At 44.0% G+C, this 21,739-nt stretch overlaps 1 protein-coding gene across 3 annotated transcripts in view; it reads left to right on the top strand.

The window, feature by feature from the left end:
- The window catches only part of LOC147013644 (voltage-dependent P/Q-type calcium channel subunit alpha-1A-like), a 316,279-nt gene that overhangs the window by 170,556 nt on the left and 123,984 nt on the right, over positions 1–21,739 (top strand). For all 3 annotated transcript variants that reach the window (XM_085855714.1, XM_085855712.1, XM_085855713.1), the window contains exons 24-29: positions 4,711–4,770; positions 4,922–5,028; positions 5,749–5,845; positions 11,942–12,102; positions 12,247–12,387; positions 16,864–17,065. In XM_085855714.1, coding sequence (XP_085711840.1) covers positions 4,711–4,770; positions 4,922–5,028; positions 5,749–5,845; positions 11,942–12,102; positions 12,247–12,387; positions 16,864–17,065 — 768 coding nt within the window. The remainder of the gene's footprint in view (positions 1–4,710; positions 4,771–4,921; positions 5,029–5,748; positions 5,846–11,941; positions 12,103–12,246; positions 12,388–16,863; positions 17,066–21,739) is intronic.

The following is a 21,739-nucleotide window of genomic DNA, read 5'->3' on the forward strand; positions in this document are numbered from 1 at the left end:
TCTCCAAAATCATGAAACTTTGCATGCATATTAAGGGAACTCCACAGAAGTGCGAGAGTGAAAATTGGTTCCTTGTGTTAATTAAAACACCCCTTTTGAAGATAATTAACAGCCTTATATTATTACATCCTTCATCAGGCGATCCTGCCCACCTTGCAAAAATGGGGTCTTAAGGCATTTCCTGGGTTACCTCACTGGAGTCTGAAGCCACCATATTTTTTAGCCTGCTCAACCATGCCTTGACTTTTTTTTCCCTCCACAATGTCGAGACTCGTATGAGAGCTAATGCAGAACGTACAACAAGGGGAGCAGGAGATAAGAGATGTGAGAGAGGGGATGACAAAACAGTGGGGTACAGAGACATTAGGAGATCTGTCGAAGGGAGAGGGATGAGGTGGGGGTACACAGGGTAAATAAGGTGGACACCACAGGAACTTCAGGTTCTTACTCAACAGGGACTTTCAGGAAGGATAGCAGGGAATTTGAAGGAGGTTAGTTTGGGCTGGATTAACGGGGTTAGAAAAGATTGTGGTTTTGGATGGGGAAGATAGGTGGTGCTGAACAGTAGTTTCAAAGACCTGGAAGGAAGAGTGGGACTTTGTAACAAAGTCGGGAAAAAGAGGAATGAAAGAGTGAAAGTGAGCAGTGATTCTTGATTTTGGTAGTTTCACCAGAAGGGGGTTGCTGGTGGACCTGGAGCATCCTGCGGAAATATCTCAGACAGAGCAGGGGGGGGAGGGGTGACACTGGAGAGGAGACAGCAGAAGACAGAAAGACCACTGACTTGCCTGTGATAAGAGAGTGAGAGACCCAAACACAGCCTCATCGCAGGAGATACCAATAATGCGAAATGCCTTGGTTTCCACAGCGTAAAACTGATAAAGGTGTGAGGCAGGAGCACTATTCCAGAGGAGAGATCAGTACCAGTCTGCAGGCGAAAGTTTTGTATGTGGTGAGGAGCTCCATTGTGCCAAGAAAGGACTTTGCACGACGGAGGATTCCCAGTCGGCGACTGGCTGTGTCGGCCAGCTTGGAAATGTGGCTTTCCAAGGAAAGGTCATGGCAGATAGTGAGACCCAGAAGCTTGAATGAAAGGACTTCTTCCAGAGGATTGTTGAGAAAGTAGATGGGGGGTGGTGGGGGTGGGGAGTTCCAAACGGTCCTTTCGGAAAGACATCGTGAGAGTGTGAGATTGGTCAGGATTGAAAGACGTCTTCCACGTGTTGGAGCAGTTTGTGATTTTACCCAGATCTGCAGAGACTGAAGGGGCTGCTGCTTGTTGATCTGAGGGATGACGGATGCTATGGCAGAGAGTGGAATCATCAGCAAAGAGGTAAAAAAAAATTTTCCCAGAGAGTCGGAGAGATCATTGGTGAAAACCAGAAAAAGAACAGGGCCCAGAACGCTACCTTGAGGAACTCCAGCCTGGACAGGAAGGGGGGATGAAAGAACTCCATACGGGCCACACATTGGCTGCGACACGAGAGGAAGTCTGCGAGCCATGAGTGGAGATGGCCTTGGATACCATAGGAAGAGAGTTTGTTGAGCAGGACAGGGTGTCAGACTGTATCAAAATCACGCGATATGTTTAGGGATATGGCTCTGATTTCATGTCTGGCATTGAGGATCTCCATCCATTGTTGGGAGAGCAGGAGCAGCAAGTCCAGGGTGGAGTAACCTGGTGTGAATACAAATTGATAATCGGAAATGAAGCCATTGGAGAAGAGTAAGGTTTTAATGTCTGAAGCGATGATGGATTCCATAACCTTGCTGACGAATGGGAGAAGACTGATTGGTCTGTAGTTGCAGAGATCTGTATTGCACATTTTATGCAGAGCGGTCATGTTTGCTGATTTCTAAGCAGATGGCAGACGACCTTGAGCAAAGGAGAGGGTGAATATAATAGAGATAGGTTGAGCAAGAGCAGCAGAGCAGGATTTTAGGACACGGGGGCTAGACCGGTTGCAGAATTTGAGTCGTGGTTTGATAGCATGCTCTCCACCTTGTCAGGAGAAAAGGACACAGAGTCCAGGAACAGCTGGGTGCGACTGGGTTGGGTGGGTACAGAAAGTGATGGGTTTGGGACACAAGATTTAGAAGGAAACACAGAGTTTAGGCATTCAGCTTTTTCACGTGGGGTGTCAGTTGTGTGGCCAGTTGAGGTAAGGGAAGGGATGGAGGGGCAACATACACCAGAAACAGACTTAACTAGATGCCATCGAGCAGCTTGGTTTGAGAGTTCAGACTTGAGATGAGAAAGATGTTATTTTCTGGCTACCTGAGAGAAGACACATGCTTGTTCTGAGCCTTGTGGAAGGAACTGAGATTACTTTCAGTTTGATTTGCTTTCCATGAGGCCTCTCTATCGAGTGCAGCCTGTGGCTGCTGGTTGCATCATTGGTTGGGACGCAGCTATGCCGCTGATGCAGTGTCCCCCTTACCAGTATACTGGTACTCATTTTGTCGACCTCGGAAGGATGACAGGCTGAGTCAACCTCCTGGTGTATTAATTCACCGGCCAAACGGGGCTTGAACTCAGGACCCAAGGATCCCAAGCCACCACCCTCACCACTAAGCCAACACCAGGCTTTTCGATGAGCTGAAGGCAAGTTGTTTCAAGACAACTGCCTCACCACAAGCTTCAGTGTACCATGGGCGGGAGGAAGGGTAGGACAACTGAACATGAGACGGGAAAAATCTGTGCATGATGGAGAGCAAATTTCTTTGAAAGAAATCCCAGTACGAGTTGATGTCGGAGACAGTAGAGATGGGAGACCAGTCTTGAAGTTTGATGGCTGCTTGAAGTCCCTGCCTGTCGGCAGGCACTGACTCGACGGCACCGATGGAGTTCTTCAACAACAACAACCAGAGATGTCTACTTTGATAAGCATATGGTCAGAGGAACTGATTGGAGAGGAGGAAGTACAGCAGATATTTTCAGTGAAATTGGTCAAAATCAGATCAATTAGAGATAGAGTACCATTGCTTGAGATAGGAGAATAAGGAAGAATGTCACAGACCGTAAACACTCGCTACTTTTGAGCGGTCCATGTTTTTGTTCATGAAGTGCTATTTTACAACACGCTTTTTGAAGGTTGTGATAATAAAATTTTCATCCATCAATTTATCAACACCTCTATAACCCAAGTAGTGTGCCACTTCAAAACCAACACAAACAATAAGTGGCTCAGTCTGTGTGTCTGCAGTGAGCACCATTTTTTGATCTTTCCGCAGGATAGACAAGTTCTTGCAATCAGTGTTTCCTACTTGCCGTACTTCTCAAACTAAATGGAATTATCGTGTACTTCCTTCGGAATTGCATTCACTTTCGCTTTCCGGTTCTCCCTCTTTCACCAATCTTCAATCATCTGGTTCTCCTGGTTTCGAACGTGAAATTCGGTCGTTCTTTTTCTTTCTGGTAATAGCAGGAAAATCTTCTACCTAGAATGTTTCAAAGTTCCTTTTCCCTCATTGTCTTCCCATGCACCTGGAAGTGGTCCACATTTCTGCCGTACACCCCTCCTTTCTGCCCAAATTGGGGACGTTGTTATAACCTACCTGTCCCAAATCATATCGGTGATCCCCAATAGAGAATTGCCAATTGGATATTACCCACAAATTCCCTTATTCACTGCTTTTCACAAACAATAAGTGAACAATGTCCCTTCTTTGGACAAACTGAAACTTTCTTCCATGCTTATGTTGGATGCAACCGTTTAATTTTATGCTCTGGAAACAAAGATTGACTTGAGCTTGATGCTTGCTCATCTTGATGCTTTGGAAACAAAGGCCTTCAATATCATTGGAATCTCTCACGATGTAGCTGAGTCCATGGGCCGATCACTTCGCCATCTCCAACAGGTCGGTGGTCTCTCTCTGTCTTATTCCGCATCATTCTTGGTCTTGCACCCTCTGCCCTCTCTGTGATTCATCTCCCCCGCCTCCCAGGTATCTGAAGGACGCACACGATCCCTCAGCAACCCCGTCCTAGTCAAACTGCCTAAATTCAGAACCACTGCTCACGTCCACTCATTTATTCCTCTTTTATCCTGCCTGTGGAACCACCTTCCACATTCTCTTCAATCTCATTCTTCCCTCCAGGTCTTCAAGACGGCTGTTCACCACCATCTCAATGACCTTTTCTACACCCGTTAAACCACTCCACACACCTCCCAACATTTTGCTTATGTATCTATCTTGTGCACACTTTGTGTTCTGCCTTCCTCCTCATCGTTGCCTGCATCCCTTGTTTGTTTGTCTCCGTCTACTTCCTTCCTCCTTCCTGTTGTTGGTGTTTTACCTTTCTGCTGCTGTTCCCTTTGTTATGTTCTGATTTTGTTCTGTATAAGTTAGATTGGAAAAATATATTTGATGATTGCATTGAATGTTATATGAAGCAATGAATCGTCACATCACAGCAGGATAGCCGAGAGGAACGCATGCTTGTTCTTCCATGAGTGTAGAGCATGTATATTAAAAATAATTAAAATCTCTCTCTCTCTCTTCCCCTCTCCCTCTACCTCTACCTCTTCCCCTCCCTCCCTCGCCATCTCTTATTCAAAATGCTGTTTGCACACCTTTCCTTTGTTTTCAGTTTCCGAATTTAAACTGTTGTAACTCCTTCTTGTGCATTAAAAAATAAAAATAAAACAGTCTCCAAAAAAGTTTCCAAAAGTCAACGCTCTCTCACCAGTTGATCATTTCCTTCAGGTGCTGAAATACTTTGATTACGTCTTCACTGGAGTGTTTACTTTTGAGATGACCTTCAAGGTAAGAGAATGTTTTTTTTGTGAGACCTGAACAGTGCTTCTTTTGCTTGCCATGTCAACACTGAATGCTACTGTCACAACATTAATCATCCTATCTTTTTCTCCTGACATCTGCAACATTTGACCCGTCACATGGACTCCATCTCGACTAGATGATTGATCTTGGTCTGCTGTTTCACCATGGTGCCTATTTTCGAGACCTCTGGAACATCCTGGATTTCATCGTGGTCAGTGGCGCACTTATGGCGTTTGTATTCACGTAAGTACCAACTTTGTCTCGTTTAAGCCCGAGCCTGTTGAAGCTTCACAAGAATGTCGTGTTTCAATTGATATCTTTCAACATCTTTCCTCTGCACAGATGAGTTCTTTTTTTCAATATGTCCTGTCCTCTCGAACCCCCCCATCACACGGAAATGTATTTCCAAGTCATCTCTAATCGCCTTCATGTAGCTTGGCCTTATTCTTACCTTTTTGTCTTTTCCTTGTCCTGTGGCATCTACAAAGGAATCTTGTGAGGTAAATGTCCTCTGCTTCCTGCTGTTCCAATTTGAAGGAAATGCTCCGATATTTAATTCTCTTTGCCTGTTTATCTCTGCCTCCTCTATTGACCTTTCTTTCTTTCTCTTATCCAGCTGTTTTTTTTTTTTTTTAATCTTTATCTCTCAATCTTTTTCTTATTCTCTTTCATTTCTGATTTGCACGTGACACGCCTTTCCACACTGCACGGATCACCTCGGAAGCTTAATGCCTTCACAAAGGAGCCATTAAGCTTTGCACAGGGAGCTCAAGAAGTCCAAAGGTCCAGTCCTTGCCTTGGTCTTGCACTTGGGTCTCTTTCGTCATGAGATGCACCCTTCTCACTATCACATTACTCAGTTCTTCATCAGCACCTGCTCCTCACACTGCGGTTCAACAAGTCCTGGAACTGCACCAGGTGATAGTTTTTCTGACTGTTTTTTTCTGTCCCTCCCTCCCACAGTGGATCCAAAGGCAAGGATTTAAGCACAATCAAGTCCCTTAGAGTTATGCGGGTTCTTAGACCATTGAAAACCATCAAGCGGCTGCCAAAGCTAAAGGTAAGGCTGATACTAAAGCTAATTATAAAAATAAAGAAAAAACAAAAATGAAATATCCATTTGTGTACATCGATAATAGTGTGTGTCCTCCATAACTCCAAAACCGTGAAATCTAGCAGCCTGAAACTTTGCGTGTGTACAAATGGAACTCCAAGGAAGTGCTAGAGTGAAAAATGGGTGTTTGGGTTTATTGAAACACCCCCTTTTGAAGATCATTAACAGCCTTATTTAATTATATCGTTCATCAGGCGCATCCTCAGTCACCTCGCTCTTCCTCGATGGGGGTGTGAAGTCGAAGCCTTGGTTACTTCTATGGGGTTTTAATTCGCCATTTTGTTTGGCTTGCCAACAATGCCTTGAGTTGGAACAGGCTGCAACGATTTATTCATAACAAAAGTTTTTTTTTTTTTTTCACTTTCCTCATTCATATCAGCGAATGCCTGATCATCATACCTACGAATTGTTGGATACATTGCAATGCTTATAAACGTCCGGAGATGCCAGCGTTTGTGGCTTTATTTCGTATCCGCACATGCGATAATCTCGAAAATCTCTTTAACTGAGCTGAATTACAAAGTTTAAGCTCTAGAATTGAACTTAACAGTAATCCGACTGCTAAAAAAAAGAAAAAAGTGTTCATTTATCCAATCCAGACAAAGCTTGATATTTTGGGCATCTCCAGGAGGTGTACAGTATATATGATGGCTCAGCGCTTGCTAATTGCTTGCCAAGCCAGCTGTTCCTCATCAACCATTTAGTTGGAGTGCTTTCTTGAATGCTTCAGCCACTTGGCAAGTGCTCCACAAGTATTCTAGGGGCTTCCCTCTGGCCATCCCCTGCCTGGCCTATCCCCATCTCCTTGAGATAATGATAAACCTGCTGCAACCACGAGGCATGTGGTCAGCCCATTGGCCTCCACCACTCACGAGGCTCTCTCGCTGAGAAAATCTTGTGAGCAGGAAAATTGTCTGGAAAATGAGCCACATGTCCATACAGCCGCAGCTGATGCTCACGGACTATGCAGGTAACAAATCTCATTTGAGTCTCTCAGCAACCACTTATTGGACACAACGTGCCACCAGCGATAGCCAAGACTCTCCGAAGAGAATTGGTACCAAAGGAATTAAGTTTCCATCTCGGATCCCTGGTCAGAGTCCAAGTCTCACATCCATAGAGCAAGACTGGAAGCACCTCGGACCTGTAGACTCAGACTTTTGCCCTCCTGCACAGATACTGACAGTGCCACACCCCATGATCCAGTGAATCAATGACTCCCTAAGCCAGACCCAGACATCTATTGACCTCTGGCTCACAGCCAGCACACATGAATATCACTGCCAAGGTAAGTGAATCTCTCAGTGACCTCAACAACCTCGCCACAAACAGGTACAGACAGGAGAGCAGCATCCTAGATGTCATTTAAAGCCTGGATATTAGTTTTGACCCAGGAAACCCGTAATCCCAGCAGCTCTGACTCCTCATTCAGGACCCCGAGGGACCCCAAAAGGATCTCCAGAGTCTCCGCAAAGATGACTGCATCATCAGTGAAATCAAGGTCAGAGATCCAGAGATCTTGACATTCCCAAACGATGCACCGCAGCTTGATCTCTCTGACATCCTTCCCAGAATCAAGTAAAAAAGAAGCGTTGAAAAATGTGGGGGCCAGCAAACACCCCTGACCAACTCCAGTAACAACTGGAAATAAGTTGTAGATGGTATCACCACATCTCACAGCCCTCTCAGTTCTAGAACGTAGTTCAGACATCGGATTGATCAGTCTTGGTGGCACCCCATGAAGACCAAGAATCCTTCAGAGGGCATCCTGATTCACTGAATCGAATGCTTTGCAGAGATCAACATATCTGCAAGCATATTAGCTGCAAGCAGCCCAGGCCAAAACTCACATCTGCGTTCAGTGAAGAACCGAAGGCAAGGATACGTTCAATCATTGACTTCTTTGGTGTGACCGCTGACTGCTAACAGCTCAAGCAGATGGTGGTGAGCCCTATCAAGAATTATCCGAGCAAAGACCTTGCCCGGCACTCAGAGCAGCGTCACCCCTCGGTAGTTATTGCAGTCTTGGTGATCCCCTTCTCCTTTGGAGAGAGGGACAACAAGGCCCCTCTTCCAGTCAGTTGGGATGCCTGTGTTCCAGGCAGGGCACAGAACTGTATACAATGACATGAGTCCAGCATTTCTACCAGCCTTGAGAAGTTCAGCATGGATGCCACAGATCCCTGCAGCGTTACCCCATTTCAACCGGTTCACCTCAGCCTGTGTTTCCACAAACAAAGGTAGATCACAGTTGATTGGAGGGTCAGGAATAAGGATAGTAACACCCCTGACATCACACTCAACAGCTGATGAGTCAGCCTGGTACAGCTGCTCAAAGTAACCGGTGCAACGGTCCTTCATTTTGGACTCCTCTGTCAAGAGCCCACCACCCTCTGCTCTAACTGCAGTACACCGTGCGATGGGCTTTGGAGGAACACAACACGCGGACTCCCCTGTAAGCAGGACAGAATCACTTGACCACAGGTGATGCTCTACCTCCTCACAGATTCCTCGCACATAAGCCTCCTTAAACACCCTCAGCGCACGTACAGTTTACGTGTGAGCTCCCTGACCAGGTCAGCTCTGCCATTAAGTCTGGCCCTGCGAATAAGTGACGAATCCTTCATCTCATAATACGCTCGTTGACCGGTGTTGCCTCAATTATCATTGGAGTCAGCTTATTGGACACAGCTACAGTAACTCCTTTGGCATTGCAACCATCAGAGCGACCAGACCAATAGTAGGTATAACCCCCGCCATGATCTTGCCACTATCCGGTCTCCGAACCTCAGAGAGTGCTGCAGTACCAATGCTCAAATGCATGAGCTCAGATGATAACAGAGACATGTGATCATCCTCTCTTAGAGATAGGACATTCCAGGCAACTACCCGAAGGGACCGCCTCAGGTTAACCCAAGGGGACCGCCGTCTGGTGAACGACACATCAGCACCACCCTGACACACACCACCACAATCCAACCCGGGAAGGCTGCCCAGTGTTTTTCCTCCTCTCATCAAAGAGTAGCGGTCCTGATGGCTTTGCCCCAATCTTGTCATCTGGTGAGCTGCCCTGCGAAGGGAAGCTGCACAGGAGGTACTCCCACAGAGTGGATTTTCATTTTATTTGCGTTATTAGTGTGTTTTGCAGAGTGAATGGTTTTTACGCTGGCCAAAGTGCAAATCCTGCCACCAACCTCCTCAAAAAGGAACCCAACTGCAGGAGGATGTCCGCAGACACAGTTGGGCACGAGAAATGGATGGCCATTGGCTCACAATGAGCTCCTCGACCCTTTGACAGGTTTTGCTTTTAATCCTGCTGGGTGTCCATATCCATACACCCTCCTCAGCAGGAAACCTGGTTGGGGAGATGGTTCAGTCATCCCAAACCGAACATGAAACAGGTCAGTACAGGCTTACATTGTACCTGTAGCAAGTCACATATGTAATCTGGCTTGACCTGACATGAAGTTCGGAGACCGGATAGTGGTGAGATCATGGTGGGTGGTTGCATCCACTACTGGTCTGGTCACTCTGATGATTACCTTGCCGAAGGAGTTGCTGCAGCTTTGTCCAATAAACGGACTCCTATGATAACCAAGGTAACACCAGTCAATGACCATCTTATGAGACTGAGGATTCGTCACTCTTTGGGTGCCATTTTCCTGGTCTCTGGACGGACAGACGGAGGCCACTTGAGTACCACCGGAAAGTGGAAGTGGTGACGTGCTACTCCGGCACATGTTCCCATACCTGTCCTGATCTGTAATGTAGTGATGTTGGCTAATTTCCAAGCAGGTGGAAGATGCCCTCAAGTAAATGAAAATGTGAAAAGGAGAGAGAGAGGAAGTGCAAGAGCAGCAGAACAGGTTTTAGGACACCTGAGCTAATGCCATCCAGTCCAGTTGCAGAATCAATGAAGGGTTACCACAAACTTGTCCACCTTCTCAGGTGTAAAAGATGCATACTCCAGGACAAAATGGTGCGACTGGTTGCGGTTGGCGCAGAGAGCGAGTGGTTGTGGACACAATTTGTAAGCAAACACAGAATTGAGGCATTTGGCCTTCTCAGTTGGCTGTTGTGCCTTTTGAAGAGAAGAAAGGGATTTAAGGGGAACATACACCAGAGTCAGACTTAACTCGAAAGGCACTCGGTGGAGCGCATACTTCCTCCACGCAATACCTGATCCACGAGAACATATCGGGCCCAATACATTTTTGAAATATCATGCTATATATCGTTTTTGGCCCTATCTCTCAATGGTGAAGAATCACTTAAAAATTATAGTAGCCAGATCCAGATCCAAATATTCACCAAAATCTAACCAGTTTGGCCTTGGCACACCCAAACTGTCCACAAAATTTCATCCAAATCCGTCCACAACTTTTTGAGGTATCCTGCACACAAAGACAGGCAGACAAACAGAAAATAACAAGGCACCGTCAGATTAGAGAAAGGAGACAAGTTTGAAAACTCAATCTTGAGGTTGGGCAGATGTTGTCTTCCGGCTCTCTTGAACGTGGACACACACTTGGTGTGGACTTTGTGGAATGATCTTAGATTGCCATCGGTCGGTTTTGCTTTTCACTAAGATAAGGAAAACTGCTTCAGAGCAACTGCCTCGACACAGGATTCCACAAAGTACCATGGATGTGAAGAAGGGTAGGGTCATGTGAAGACGAGATAGGATGGATCTGTGCATAAGAGAGAGCATATTTCTTTCAAAGAATTCCCAGGCTCTGTTAATATCAGGGGCAGTAGAGATGTATGACCAGTCCTGAAGAGCGATGGCTGTTTGCAGTATCTCCCAATCTGCCCAGGTGAACTTTCAGACTCGCTGGCATTGAGGTAGCTCTCCGAGAATAGCCAGAGAGCTGTTGACTTTCACAAGCACATGACAAGATGAACCAATTGGAGCAGAGGAAGATCAGGAGACACTTGTGGGGAAGCTTGTCAATACCAAGTCCAGAAGGGAGGATTTTCCATTGGGAGAAATCCAGGTGGGAAGGTTCATGAATTGAGTCAGTCCCATGGAGTCACAGAAGTTCTTTGCTGAAGTGCCATGGCTGGTGAGAGAAGTGCCAACACCCAGCCAATTGGCATGGTGACAATTGAAATCACCACATATGAGGAAGAGATAGTTGTGATGGATGAGTGCTTAAAATTTGATCCATGTTGTCTGAGAGAGAGATGGAGATGGAGTCGTCACTGCTTGGAGGATGGTACAACACACAGACAAACAAGAGGTGGGAGCGGAGGGGAAGTTCCAGCCAAAGGTACTTCTGGGTTTGGGAGGTGTAACAACAGCACACAAGGAGTGAGAGATTGAGTTATTGATGGTCAGGACTTACAAGATAGAGCACAGGCAACCCCATTAGTGAGCGTCCATGGAAAGGAGGAAAATCTTGCTTTGTTGCCCTGCCGAGTGCAGAGAGAAAAGTGTTATCATAAATATGGTGTTACCAGCATGACCCCAAAAAATGTGAAACAAGGACAATAACATTAAGGGGAGAGTAGGATTCCACTGAGCCACAAATAAAGGCCTCAGACGTTGTCATTTTCCCCAAGCTCAGCAGATGTGTTTGTCTGAAGTCAAGTCTGGTGTTATCTCATGTACCTTGTCTGCATGTGTATGCGTGATGTGTGTTGCAGTTACTCCATGGGCATTGGACTCTGTGTATAAAAAAAAAAAAAAAAAAAAAAAAAAAAAATACATAAAGAGAAAGGATTAATTGTCATTTTTTGTTTCATTTTGTTTCTTTCTCAGCAAACTGAAGTCAGTATAGGGATTATATGCATCATAACTCATTGGGCTTGTTGGGAAAAGATGGCTTCCTCTCTCATTTGGTTAATAATCATTTTTTGCATTGTTAAATTAATGTGTTGTGACATTGAAGATCAAACAACAATTTGACTTTATAGAATAAACCAATTTTCATTCGAATGTTGTTTATTTTCTTTTTTACCTTTCAAGAATCATGATCAAAATTACTTTATTTTTCCTTGTATTTGTTCAAGGATGTTTCTCACTCTTGTGCCGATCAGGCGGTGTTTGACTGCGTTGTTAACTCCATCAAGAACGTTCTCAACATCCTCGTTGTCTACATGCTGTTTATGTTCATTTTTGCCGTCATCGCTGTGCAGCTCTTCAAGGGAAAATTCTTCTATTGCTCCGACAACTCAAAGACCACTGAGAAGGAATGTCGGTGAGGACTTTCAGGCTGTAACTGAGTTGCATTGAGGACTTGCATCAAATACATTGTTCACAAGAGAGTATATGACAGAATATACCTGAAATTGTCCTTCTCTTCATCAAATCCCAATGTATTAATGATAATATTTTTTTATAGGGGATACTATCTGCACTATAGCAAGGAAGGCATGGCACGAGCAGAGCAGCGTGTTTGGCAAAAGTTTGATTTCCACTACGACAACGTCGTCTGGTCCCTGCTCACACTCTTCACCGTATCCACAGGCGAAGGCTGGCCTCAGTGCGTAAATCTTCACAACTGGAAGGCTGTGCCAGGAATTTGTTGAACAATATACACAAAGTTATGTTATTCAAAGAATGATATTTGCCAAAATTATTATTTTTCAAAAACCTGGAAAACTCCTAATTTGGTCAAGTGACAGTAAGCAGTTATGGAAAGTAATGCACTTTATGTATAACTAGCACAATACCGACCCCCCTGAGTGGGTCGAGTTTGTGCATTTCTTGCTGAAAAGAAGTATCGTCAATGTTTTGCAAGAAGACTGTAGATGTCTGTATGATGTGCATCTAAAAAGGTTATAGATGGTCGGAAGGGTCTAAAGGGTACGTTCCAACAGTAGTTCAGGTCTCGGGGGTCGAAGGGGTCTAATCTCTAAAGGATTTAAAGGGGGTCTAAAGACGTCTAAATAAATCTAACTTGTCTAAAAAGGGTCTTTAATGTCGAAGTGGTAGAAAGGATCAAAGCAGTCTAAAGGAGTCTTAAGCTGTCTCACATGTCTAAAGGGTATAAAGGGTGTAAGAGGTCCAAAAGGGTGTTAAGGTCAACAGGGAGTCAAGGGTCTTAAGGGGTGTAAAGGTCTAAAGTGTCTGTGGGGTCTAAACATTCTAGGGGTCTAAAAAGGAGTCGAAAGGGTATAAAACTTTTAAAGGGTAAAGGGGTCTAAAGCGTTGAAAGGATCTTAAAGGTAAAATGTGTTTAAGGCTCTAATGGGGTCTTTAGGGGTCTGTGTGTTATCATCAGTGTATAGGGTCTTAAGCATTTTAACAGGGTCTCAGGGGTCTTAGGGTTTTACTGGGTCTTGTGAGTCTAAAGGGTCTTATGGGTCTTAAGGGTTCTCATGGGGTCTTATTGTTAAAGTGCATTATTAAATTATCATTGTGAATTATTTAACAACCTCAAATAATGGGGTCTGAATGGTCTAAGGGTTCTAATGAGGTATATAGGGTCGAAGGGGTCTGAAGGTTCTCATGGTGTCTCTAGGGTTTTAGGGTCTCTCGGGATCTAAAGGTATAGAGGGGTCTAAATGATGCAAATGGCTAATGGCATCTTAAGGATCTTCAAGGTCTTCAAAGGTCAAAGGGTTCTCAGCAGTAAAAAGGGTCCAAAGGTTTAAAAAAGTACATTCCAATAATTTGTAATTAATATATATAGTTAGGGTGCAACTGACTTTCAAAAAGTACGTAATTAAGAGCTATATTGTCACGTGGGTCGATTTCGGCTTCACTCACGGCATCATGGCTTCATGGCTTCACGAATCGTGTTTTTCGTTTTTACAGATGAACAATGAAGGATTTATAAATATCAACGAACAATGAAGGATTTATAAATACACTTTTGGATAACATGATAGAACAAGCTATCCTTACTGTTTTGGATCACATGAGAGAACAAGCTATCCTCACTCTTATAAATATAGAACATTCACTAGGATGGGATTGTTTTGACGAATAAGTATGCATGTGACCTGGTAGGACTGGGGAGGGATGGAATCGAGGGATGAAGGAATAGAGGATACAAGACCTCAGGAGAGGTGGTAAAAAAACAGAAGCTACCAACATGTCTGCAAAAAGACAGCAGCAGGCTCTGTATTTCTGCCTCGCCATTGGATATACCATTGATGTTGAGAGCTTTAGATTCCACAGCATATATGAGAATCAGATGATCTCGGACAAAACATGAAAAAAAAGAAAGGGAAAAAATAGTGAAGACAAGGAGAGAGCAGTACTGCATTGAGCCAAAGATAAAACGCTGTGAAGTCTGTGGTTGCTTTTGGAGGTCAGCTTTGATATTTGTCTGCTCAGGAGCATGCAAAGCTGATGATGAGGCTAAGTTCAAGAGACTCAAATTCTTCCAATGTGTAGTTGTGGAAATACATCAGTGGGTTCATTCATCTGACAATCTTTCCAGAGTAATAGGGAGAGAATTTGAGATCTGCCTGGATTGATAGATGTGTTCCAAATATTTGACCTTTTGGTGGGAAGTTGGTGTGGACGGCATAATGTGGAGTCATCTTTGAAAAGGAAAGAAGCATTTTATGGAGCCCAGGAGAGGTGATAAATTTATATGAAGAACAGGACCCATAAAGGTGGAGAAAGGGCCTGGCTTTGGTGTACTCCAGCCTCTCCTGTGAGAGCAGATTATAGGATTCCATTGAGAGATATGCATTGAAGGCATGAGTGAAGGAAGTCAGCAAGTCAGGAATGAAGGTGGCATTGTATTCCGCAGGTAGAATGCTTGGAAAGCAGAGCAAAGTTCCGTAATGTGTCTCGTTTGTCCACAGAAACAGCCTTTAGCTCGTTTGAGATTCAAGGGCTCCAATTATTGTTGAGAAAGAAGCAGCAGTATATCCAATGTTGAGTGGTCACAATGTGAGCCAAACTGATTTTCAGAGATCAGGCTGCTTGAAAAAATGGAAATACATGATGTCAGCTGTGATGGATTTGCTTAAAATTGGAAGCAAGTTATGTACCTTGTAGCTGAGAGGGTCTGTTTCACACCCTTCTTGCATGTCTGGGAGTGGTGTTAGTTGTCTTTCAAGCAGATTGGTTGTGGCCAAAGTTGAAGGACAGCCTGAAGAGAGCAGACTGAGGATTTGCATGAATAGCATAGCAGAACTTGAGAACATTCTGGGCAGATTATGTATAGCCAGACTTGCTACATAGGATCGGCATCACCACAATTAGTGCATAGGGGTGTTTTTATTTTTGCCAGTGGTCTTGGAGGGAGGGGAAGGCATGGAAATACTCTATCCAAATGTACATATAGTGGACCAAAAAAAAATCGATAACACCTGGCTAAATGAGGGACACCAAGTATATTGAAAGCACGAGCTTCCACACAGGTGTGGCCCATGTGTTAATTAAGCACATAACATCCCATCATGCTTAGGGTCATGTATAAAAATTATGTACAGGCCTGGTTGCCTATAATTATGGCTAGCATGACTGCAAGATGAGACCTCTGTGACTTTGAAAGAGGGGTGATTGTTAGGGTATGTTTGGCAGGAGCTTCTGCGACAGACAGCTCAACTTGCTAACATTTCATGAGCAATGGTGTCCAACATGATGCTGGCATGGAACTCCAAGGGAAAGACATCATCAGCAAAGGGAAACAGTGTGTGAAAGCCCATCGTCCTGGATCGTGATATTCATGCATTAATTTGAGGTGAAAGGGAAAGCAGGTGAGCAACTGCAGATCAATTGACTGTAAATTTCAACCTGGGGCGCAAGCAGCCAGTTTCATCAAAACCAGTCTGCCAAGAACTCCACAGAATGGGATACCATAGGCAGGTTGCAGTGAACAAACCGCTCATCACACCTGGAAATACATGTTTGCGAGTCCAGTGATGCAAAGAACACAGGCAATGGATTACCAAGCAGTAGAGAAGTGTTATATGGTCACATGAATCATCCTTCACCATGTTCCCGACAAATGGACGAGTGCACGTGTGGCGCCAATCTAAATAACTCTACAACCCTGAGTGCTTGGTTCCAATAGTGAAGGGTTCTGGTGGTTCTGTAATGTTATCGGGCACATTTTCCTGGCATGGTTTGGGTGCAATCATTCCCTTACAAAGGCAAGGTAAATGCCGATTGCTACTTAATGGAACTGAGTGATTCACCCCATGTTGCATCCCCCCCCCCCCAACCACCTCCCAGCATCCCCATCATCTTCACCCCATGTTGCAGCATTTATTTCCTGCTGTCTCCCAGGATGACAATGCCCCCATCCACACAGCACATGTGGTCATCCAATGGTTTGATGAGCGTGACTGATGTTATCCATATGTCATGGCCTTCTCAGTCACCAGATCTGAACCCAATCGAGCATTTATGGGATTTTCTGGAACGACGCCTGAGACAGTGTTTTCCACCTTGGTCAAACAGGTGTGAGTTGATTTTCTTTCTCGTGGAAGAATGGTGCCACATCCCTCCTGCAAAATTCCAGACGCTGGTGGACTCTATGCCACAACGCGTACAGGCCGTACGAGACGCACGTGGTGGTGCAACACCCTATTAAGTGACTTTACATTGATGTTTCCATTTTTTTGTCCACTACCTGTAAATTGTGTCGTGCCGCTCCAGTTGGAGATGGTATTGCAAGTCCCCACCCTTTACATGACAGTATTCCTGCCCGCATGTTTTCCAGTGCAGTGAGGTGTTTTGAATTACTCAGCAAGAGGTATTTTGAAGAGGTTTTTTGAGTTCCACATTTGAATAAGGATAATAACATAACCCCCCTAGTTGCTTCCGCAGGGAGCGTGTGCTTCTAGTATATTTAATTCGTAAGAAAAAAAATCCTTACTAATTACATAAGCCTATATATTGAGAAATAGAAAAGTTTGCATTTTCTTTGGCTATTGCACCTCACTCCGGGAACATTTTCAACACCGCTCTTACATGGATGAAAGTATACAGATACCTTTTCATCATTTTCCTTTTTATTCCGACTAATTTTCTTTACTTCCTCCTGCAGGGTACTAAGGCATTCAGTTGAGGCCACTTACGAGAACCAAGGTCCCAACCCTGGTTTCCGCATGGAGATGTCCATCTTTTACGTGGTCTATTTTGTGATATTCCCCTTCTTCTTTGTAAATATCTTCGTGGCACTTATCATAATAACCTTCCAGGAGCAAGGAGACAAGGTCATGTCAGAGTACAGTCTCGAGAAGAATGAGGTGAGAGTCATTTATTAGTTTTAACGCATATCGTTCTCATGTTATTCCTTTTCCATTAAGTCCTTGGCATTTGCAGTAACCCTGATTCTTTATCCTTGTATAGCTCTTGAACCTTTTCAAGTCCTGACCATTGCCTCTGACACAGATTTGGGATTGTGAAAACTAGCATTGTTTTTATATGTGGAATCCTGTTTATAGTGTATTCCTGGTGCAAGGTGTTAGCTTGGTGTATCTGAGAAACATTTTAATTAGCCAGTGCATATGTTGAAAAAAAACATTCTCGATAGTGTAACGTATAGCAGAAACTGGGGTGCATTGGGATTTCCCTTCCAGCAGCTACGTCTTGACCAATGACATAAAGTAAGTGCTAACATTTGGCACTTCTTTCATCTACATATTAAAGTAGCCAGATTTATCCATCCGTCCATCCCTCTGTCTGTTATGCTCTTTTCGCTGTGATGTCATAACGACGTTATACTGTATAGATCTGTGTGCCTATACTGTATAGATCTGCTGCTCTTTCTCAAGAGCTGAACATTACACGTACAAAGCAACAATCGGCATTTTAAGGAAACCCTGAAGACTGATACAAGCGATGAAAGTGATGAATCTGGAAGTGATGACTTGGAAAGCGAGAACGAGCACGATTAAGAGATTCAGTACTCAGAGACTTAAACATTGAAGTTGCAGTTTATGTGTTCTGGTTTTGTTTTGCTTTGAACAAAATTTTAGTTGCATTGCCGGACGTTTGTTTTTGTAAAAACAATGGCTCTGAAGAATGTTTTTTTTTGTCAAATATGGCTGTTCTGATGTACATTTAATTGAATATCAACATTCAATTAAATTACATTTAGACAACAACAGATCCTATTTACTCTTGTTTCGACACAACGCACTCCTCATTCATTATTATCAGTGCTTTTTTTAGTTGTTTAAAACCGATAAACATATCTTATTTCCAAATTGTCCCAATAAATAGATCTTAGCCTTGATATTTATTATATTGGGTCACCTGATCAATTATAAAAATATATAATTGGACACATTTTATTACTTTGTGTGGTGCCAAATGTCTATTCCTAACTTTCTACAGAGTTTGAAGCAACAAAAGCTTGTAAATCGCTTTTGATGATTTCAGAGAAACAAGATATTGTGTGATGCTGGTGGCCATCTTGGAAAATGCACCTTTTGGCCACGCCCAAAATTTCAAAAGTGTCACCCCAGCTCATTTTGATGAGCAGGTCTCAGTGATGTAGGAAACACTTTTAAACTTAGTTCCTTGAACATTCATCATAAATCCTTCATAATTTACTCTACTATGAATATGATAATAAAACATTTGAAACTTTTCTCAAAGATAACAGTATTACATTATACAGCACTTTTAATGAAGAAAAATCAGTCGTCATCGAGCATTTTAATCGCACTTTGAAAGAGACACTGTGTAAAAAATTTACTCAACTTGCTCATCAAAAATGGGTTTCTTTTATTCAAGATATTGTAGATGGTTACAATAATACAATTCATTCCTCAACAAAATCAAGATCATTAAATATATTTACAAAACGAGAAGGGCACTCGGTAGAGCACATACCTCTACCCCACAATTCCTGATCCACGAGAACATATCGGGCCCAACACATATTTAAAATATGCCATATATCGTTTTTGGCCCTATCAATGGTAAAGAATCACTTTCTAAATTAAATAATTCTCGTATCCAGATCCGGATTCGGATCTTTACCAAAATCGAATCAATTCGTCAGGCTCACACACCCAACCTGCCCACCCAGTTTCATCCAAATACATCTGCAACTTTTTGAGATATTGTGATATATATATATATATATATATATATATATATATATATTATATATTATACTATTTTTGGTATATATATATATATATATATATATATATATATATATATATATATATATATATATATATATATATGAGCCTGGTGTTGGCGCAGTGGTAAGGGCAGTGGCTTGGGACCCAAGAGGTCCTGAGTTCAAGCCCCGTTGGGACACTGAATTAATATATGTATGTATATGTATATATATATATATATATATATATATATATATATATATAAACCAAGTCGAAAACACCAGGGGTTGACTCAGCCTGCCATCCTTCCGAGGTCGGCAAAATGAGCATCAGTTGTACTGGGCCCGGTGTATGCCCCGGTTAGAATAGGTGTACCATATCCCTGTGTGTCGTAAGAGGCGACCAGGGTTGCGTCAGGAAGGGCATCCGGCGTAAAAAAAACCTATGCCAATCATTATGCGGACATCAAAACGAATTTCCATACCAGATCGGTCGAGGCCCGGGTTACCAACGACCGCCACCGGTACCGGTGGTCAGCAGGGTACCTGTGGAAATTGTGCTACTGCTGGGCGAAGGAGGAGAAGGAGACTGGGAAGGCGAGTCCGGAGGCAGTGGGAGATGGTGAAGGGTAGAAGTGTGGAGGTGAGAGTTGGAACTCTGAATGTTGGGACGATGACTGGCAAAGGGCGAGAGTTGGCTGATATGATGGAGAGAAGAAAGGTGGACATACTGTGTGTACAAGAGACCAAGTGGATGGGGAGTAAGGCGAGGAGCATTGGAGGTGGTTTCAAACTGTTCTACCATGGTGTGGATAGGAGGAGAAATGGTGTCGGGATAATCCTGAAGGAAGATCATGTCAAGAGGGTATTGGAGGTGAGGAGGGTGTCTGACCGAGTGATGAGTGTGAAGTTGGAAATTGAAGGGGTGATGATGAATGTCATCAGTGCATATGCCCCACATATGGGGTGTGAGATGGAATATAAAGAAGATTTCTGGAGTGAGTTAGATGAAGTGGTGGAGAGTGTATCCAAGGATGAAAGAGTGGTGATTGGAGCAGATTTCAATGGACATGTTGGGGAAGGGAATAAAGAGGATGAGGAGGTGATGGGGAGGTATGGTCTCAACAAGAGAAATGTGGAAGGGCAAATGGTGGTAGAGTTTGCAAAAAGAATGGAAATGGCAGTGGTAAACACGTATTTCAAGAAGAAGGAGGAACACAGGGTGACATACAAGAATGGAGGAAAGTGCACACAGGTGGATTACATCTTAAGTCGGAGATGCAACCTGAAAGAGATTAGTGACTGTAAGGTTGTGGCAGGGGAGAGTGCAGCTCGATAGCATCGATTGGTGGTCTGTAGGATGACTTTTGAGGTGAGGTTGAGGAAGAGAGTGAGGGCTGAACCAAGGACCAGATGGTGGAAGCTGAAGGAGGAAGACTGTTGCGTGAAATTTAGGGAGGAGGTGAGACAGGCGTTGGATGGTGGTAAAGATGGGTGGGATGATTGGGCAACGACAGCAGAAGTTGTGAGGGAGATAGCTAGGAAGGTACTTGGTGTGACATCTGGACAGAGGAAGGAAGATAAGGAGACTTGGTGGTGGAATGAGGAAGTACAGGAAAGTATAAGGAAGAAGGGGTTGGCGAAAAAGAAGTGGGATAGTCAGAGAAATGAAGAAAGTCGGCAGGAGTACAAGGAGTGGCGTCGAAAAGCAAAAAGAGAGGTGGCAAAGGCCAAGGAAAAGGCATATGACGAGCTGTATGAGAAGTTGGATACAAAAGAAGGGGAAAAGGATTTATACCGATTGGCAAGACAGAGGGACCGAGCTGGGAAGGATGTGCTGCAGGTTAGGGTGATAAAGGACGCAAATGGGAATGTGCTGACGAGCGAGGAGAGTGTGTTGAGAAGGTGGATGGTGTACTTTGAGGAGCTGATGAATGAAGATAATGAGAGAGAGAGAAGGTTGGAAGAGGTGGAGATAGTGAATCTGGAAGTGGGGTGGATCAGTAAGGATGAAGTGAGGACTGCTATGAAGAAGATGAAAAGTGGAAAGGCGGTTGGCCCAGATGGTATACCAGTGGAGGCATGGAAGTGCTTAGGAGAGATGGCAGTGGGGTTGTTAACCAGATTGTTTAATAAAGTCTTGGAAAGTGAGAGGATGCCGGAGGAGTGGAGATTAAGTGTACTGGTTCCGATTTTCAAGAATAAGGGTGATGTGCAGAGCTGTGGAAATTACAGAGGGATAAAGTTGTTAAGCCACACCATGAAGTTGTGGGAAAGAGTAGTGGAAGCTAGGTTGAGAAGAGAGGTGACGATCTGTGAGCAGCAATATGGGTTTATGCCAGGAAAGAGCACCACTGATGCGATGTTTGCTTTGAGAATGTTGATGGAGAAGTATAGGGAAGGCCAGAAAGAGTTACATTGTGTGTTTGTGGATTTAGAGAAAGCTTATGATAGGGTGCCAAGAGAGGAGTTGTGGTATTGTATGAGGAAGTCGGGAGTGTTGGAGAAGTATGTGAGGATCGTGCAGGATATGTATGAGGACAGTGTGACAGCGGTGAGGTGTGCGGTGGGAATGACGGACCGGTTTAAGGTTAAAGTGGGATTGCACCAAGGATCGACTCTGAGCCCTTTCCTGTTTGCAATGGTGATGGACAGGTTGACGGACGAGATCAGACTGGAGTCTCCATGGACTATGATGTTCGCGGATGACATCATGATCTGTAGGGAGAGTAGGGAGCAGGCTGAATCGAGCCTTGAGAGGTGGAGGTACGCACTGGAGAGAAGGGGAATGTTAGTCAGTAGGAGTAAGACGGAGTACATGTGCGTAAATGAGAGGGAGGGT

This window comes from Eptatretus burgeri, chromosome 14 (assembly GCF_056783735.1).
Source record: "Eptatretus burgeri isolate ZD-2024b chromosome 14, Ebu_testis_v1, whole genome shotgun sequence".
NCBI lineage: Eukaryota > Metazoa > Chordata > Myxini > Myxiniformes > Myxinidae > Eptatretus > Eptatretus burgeri.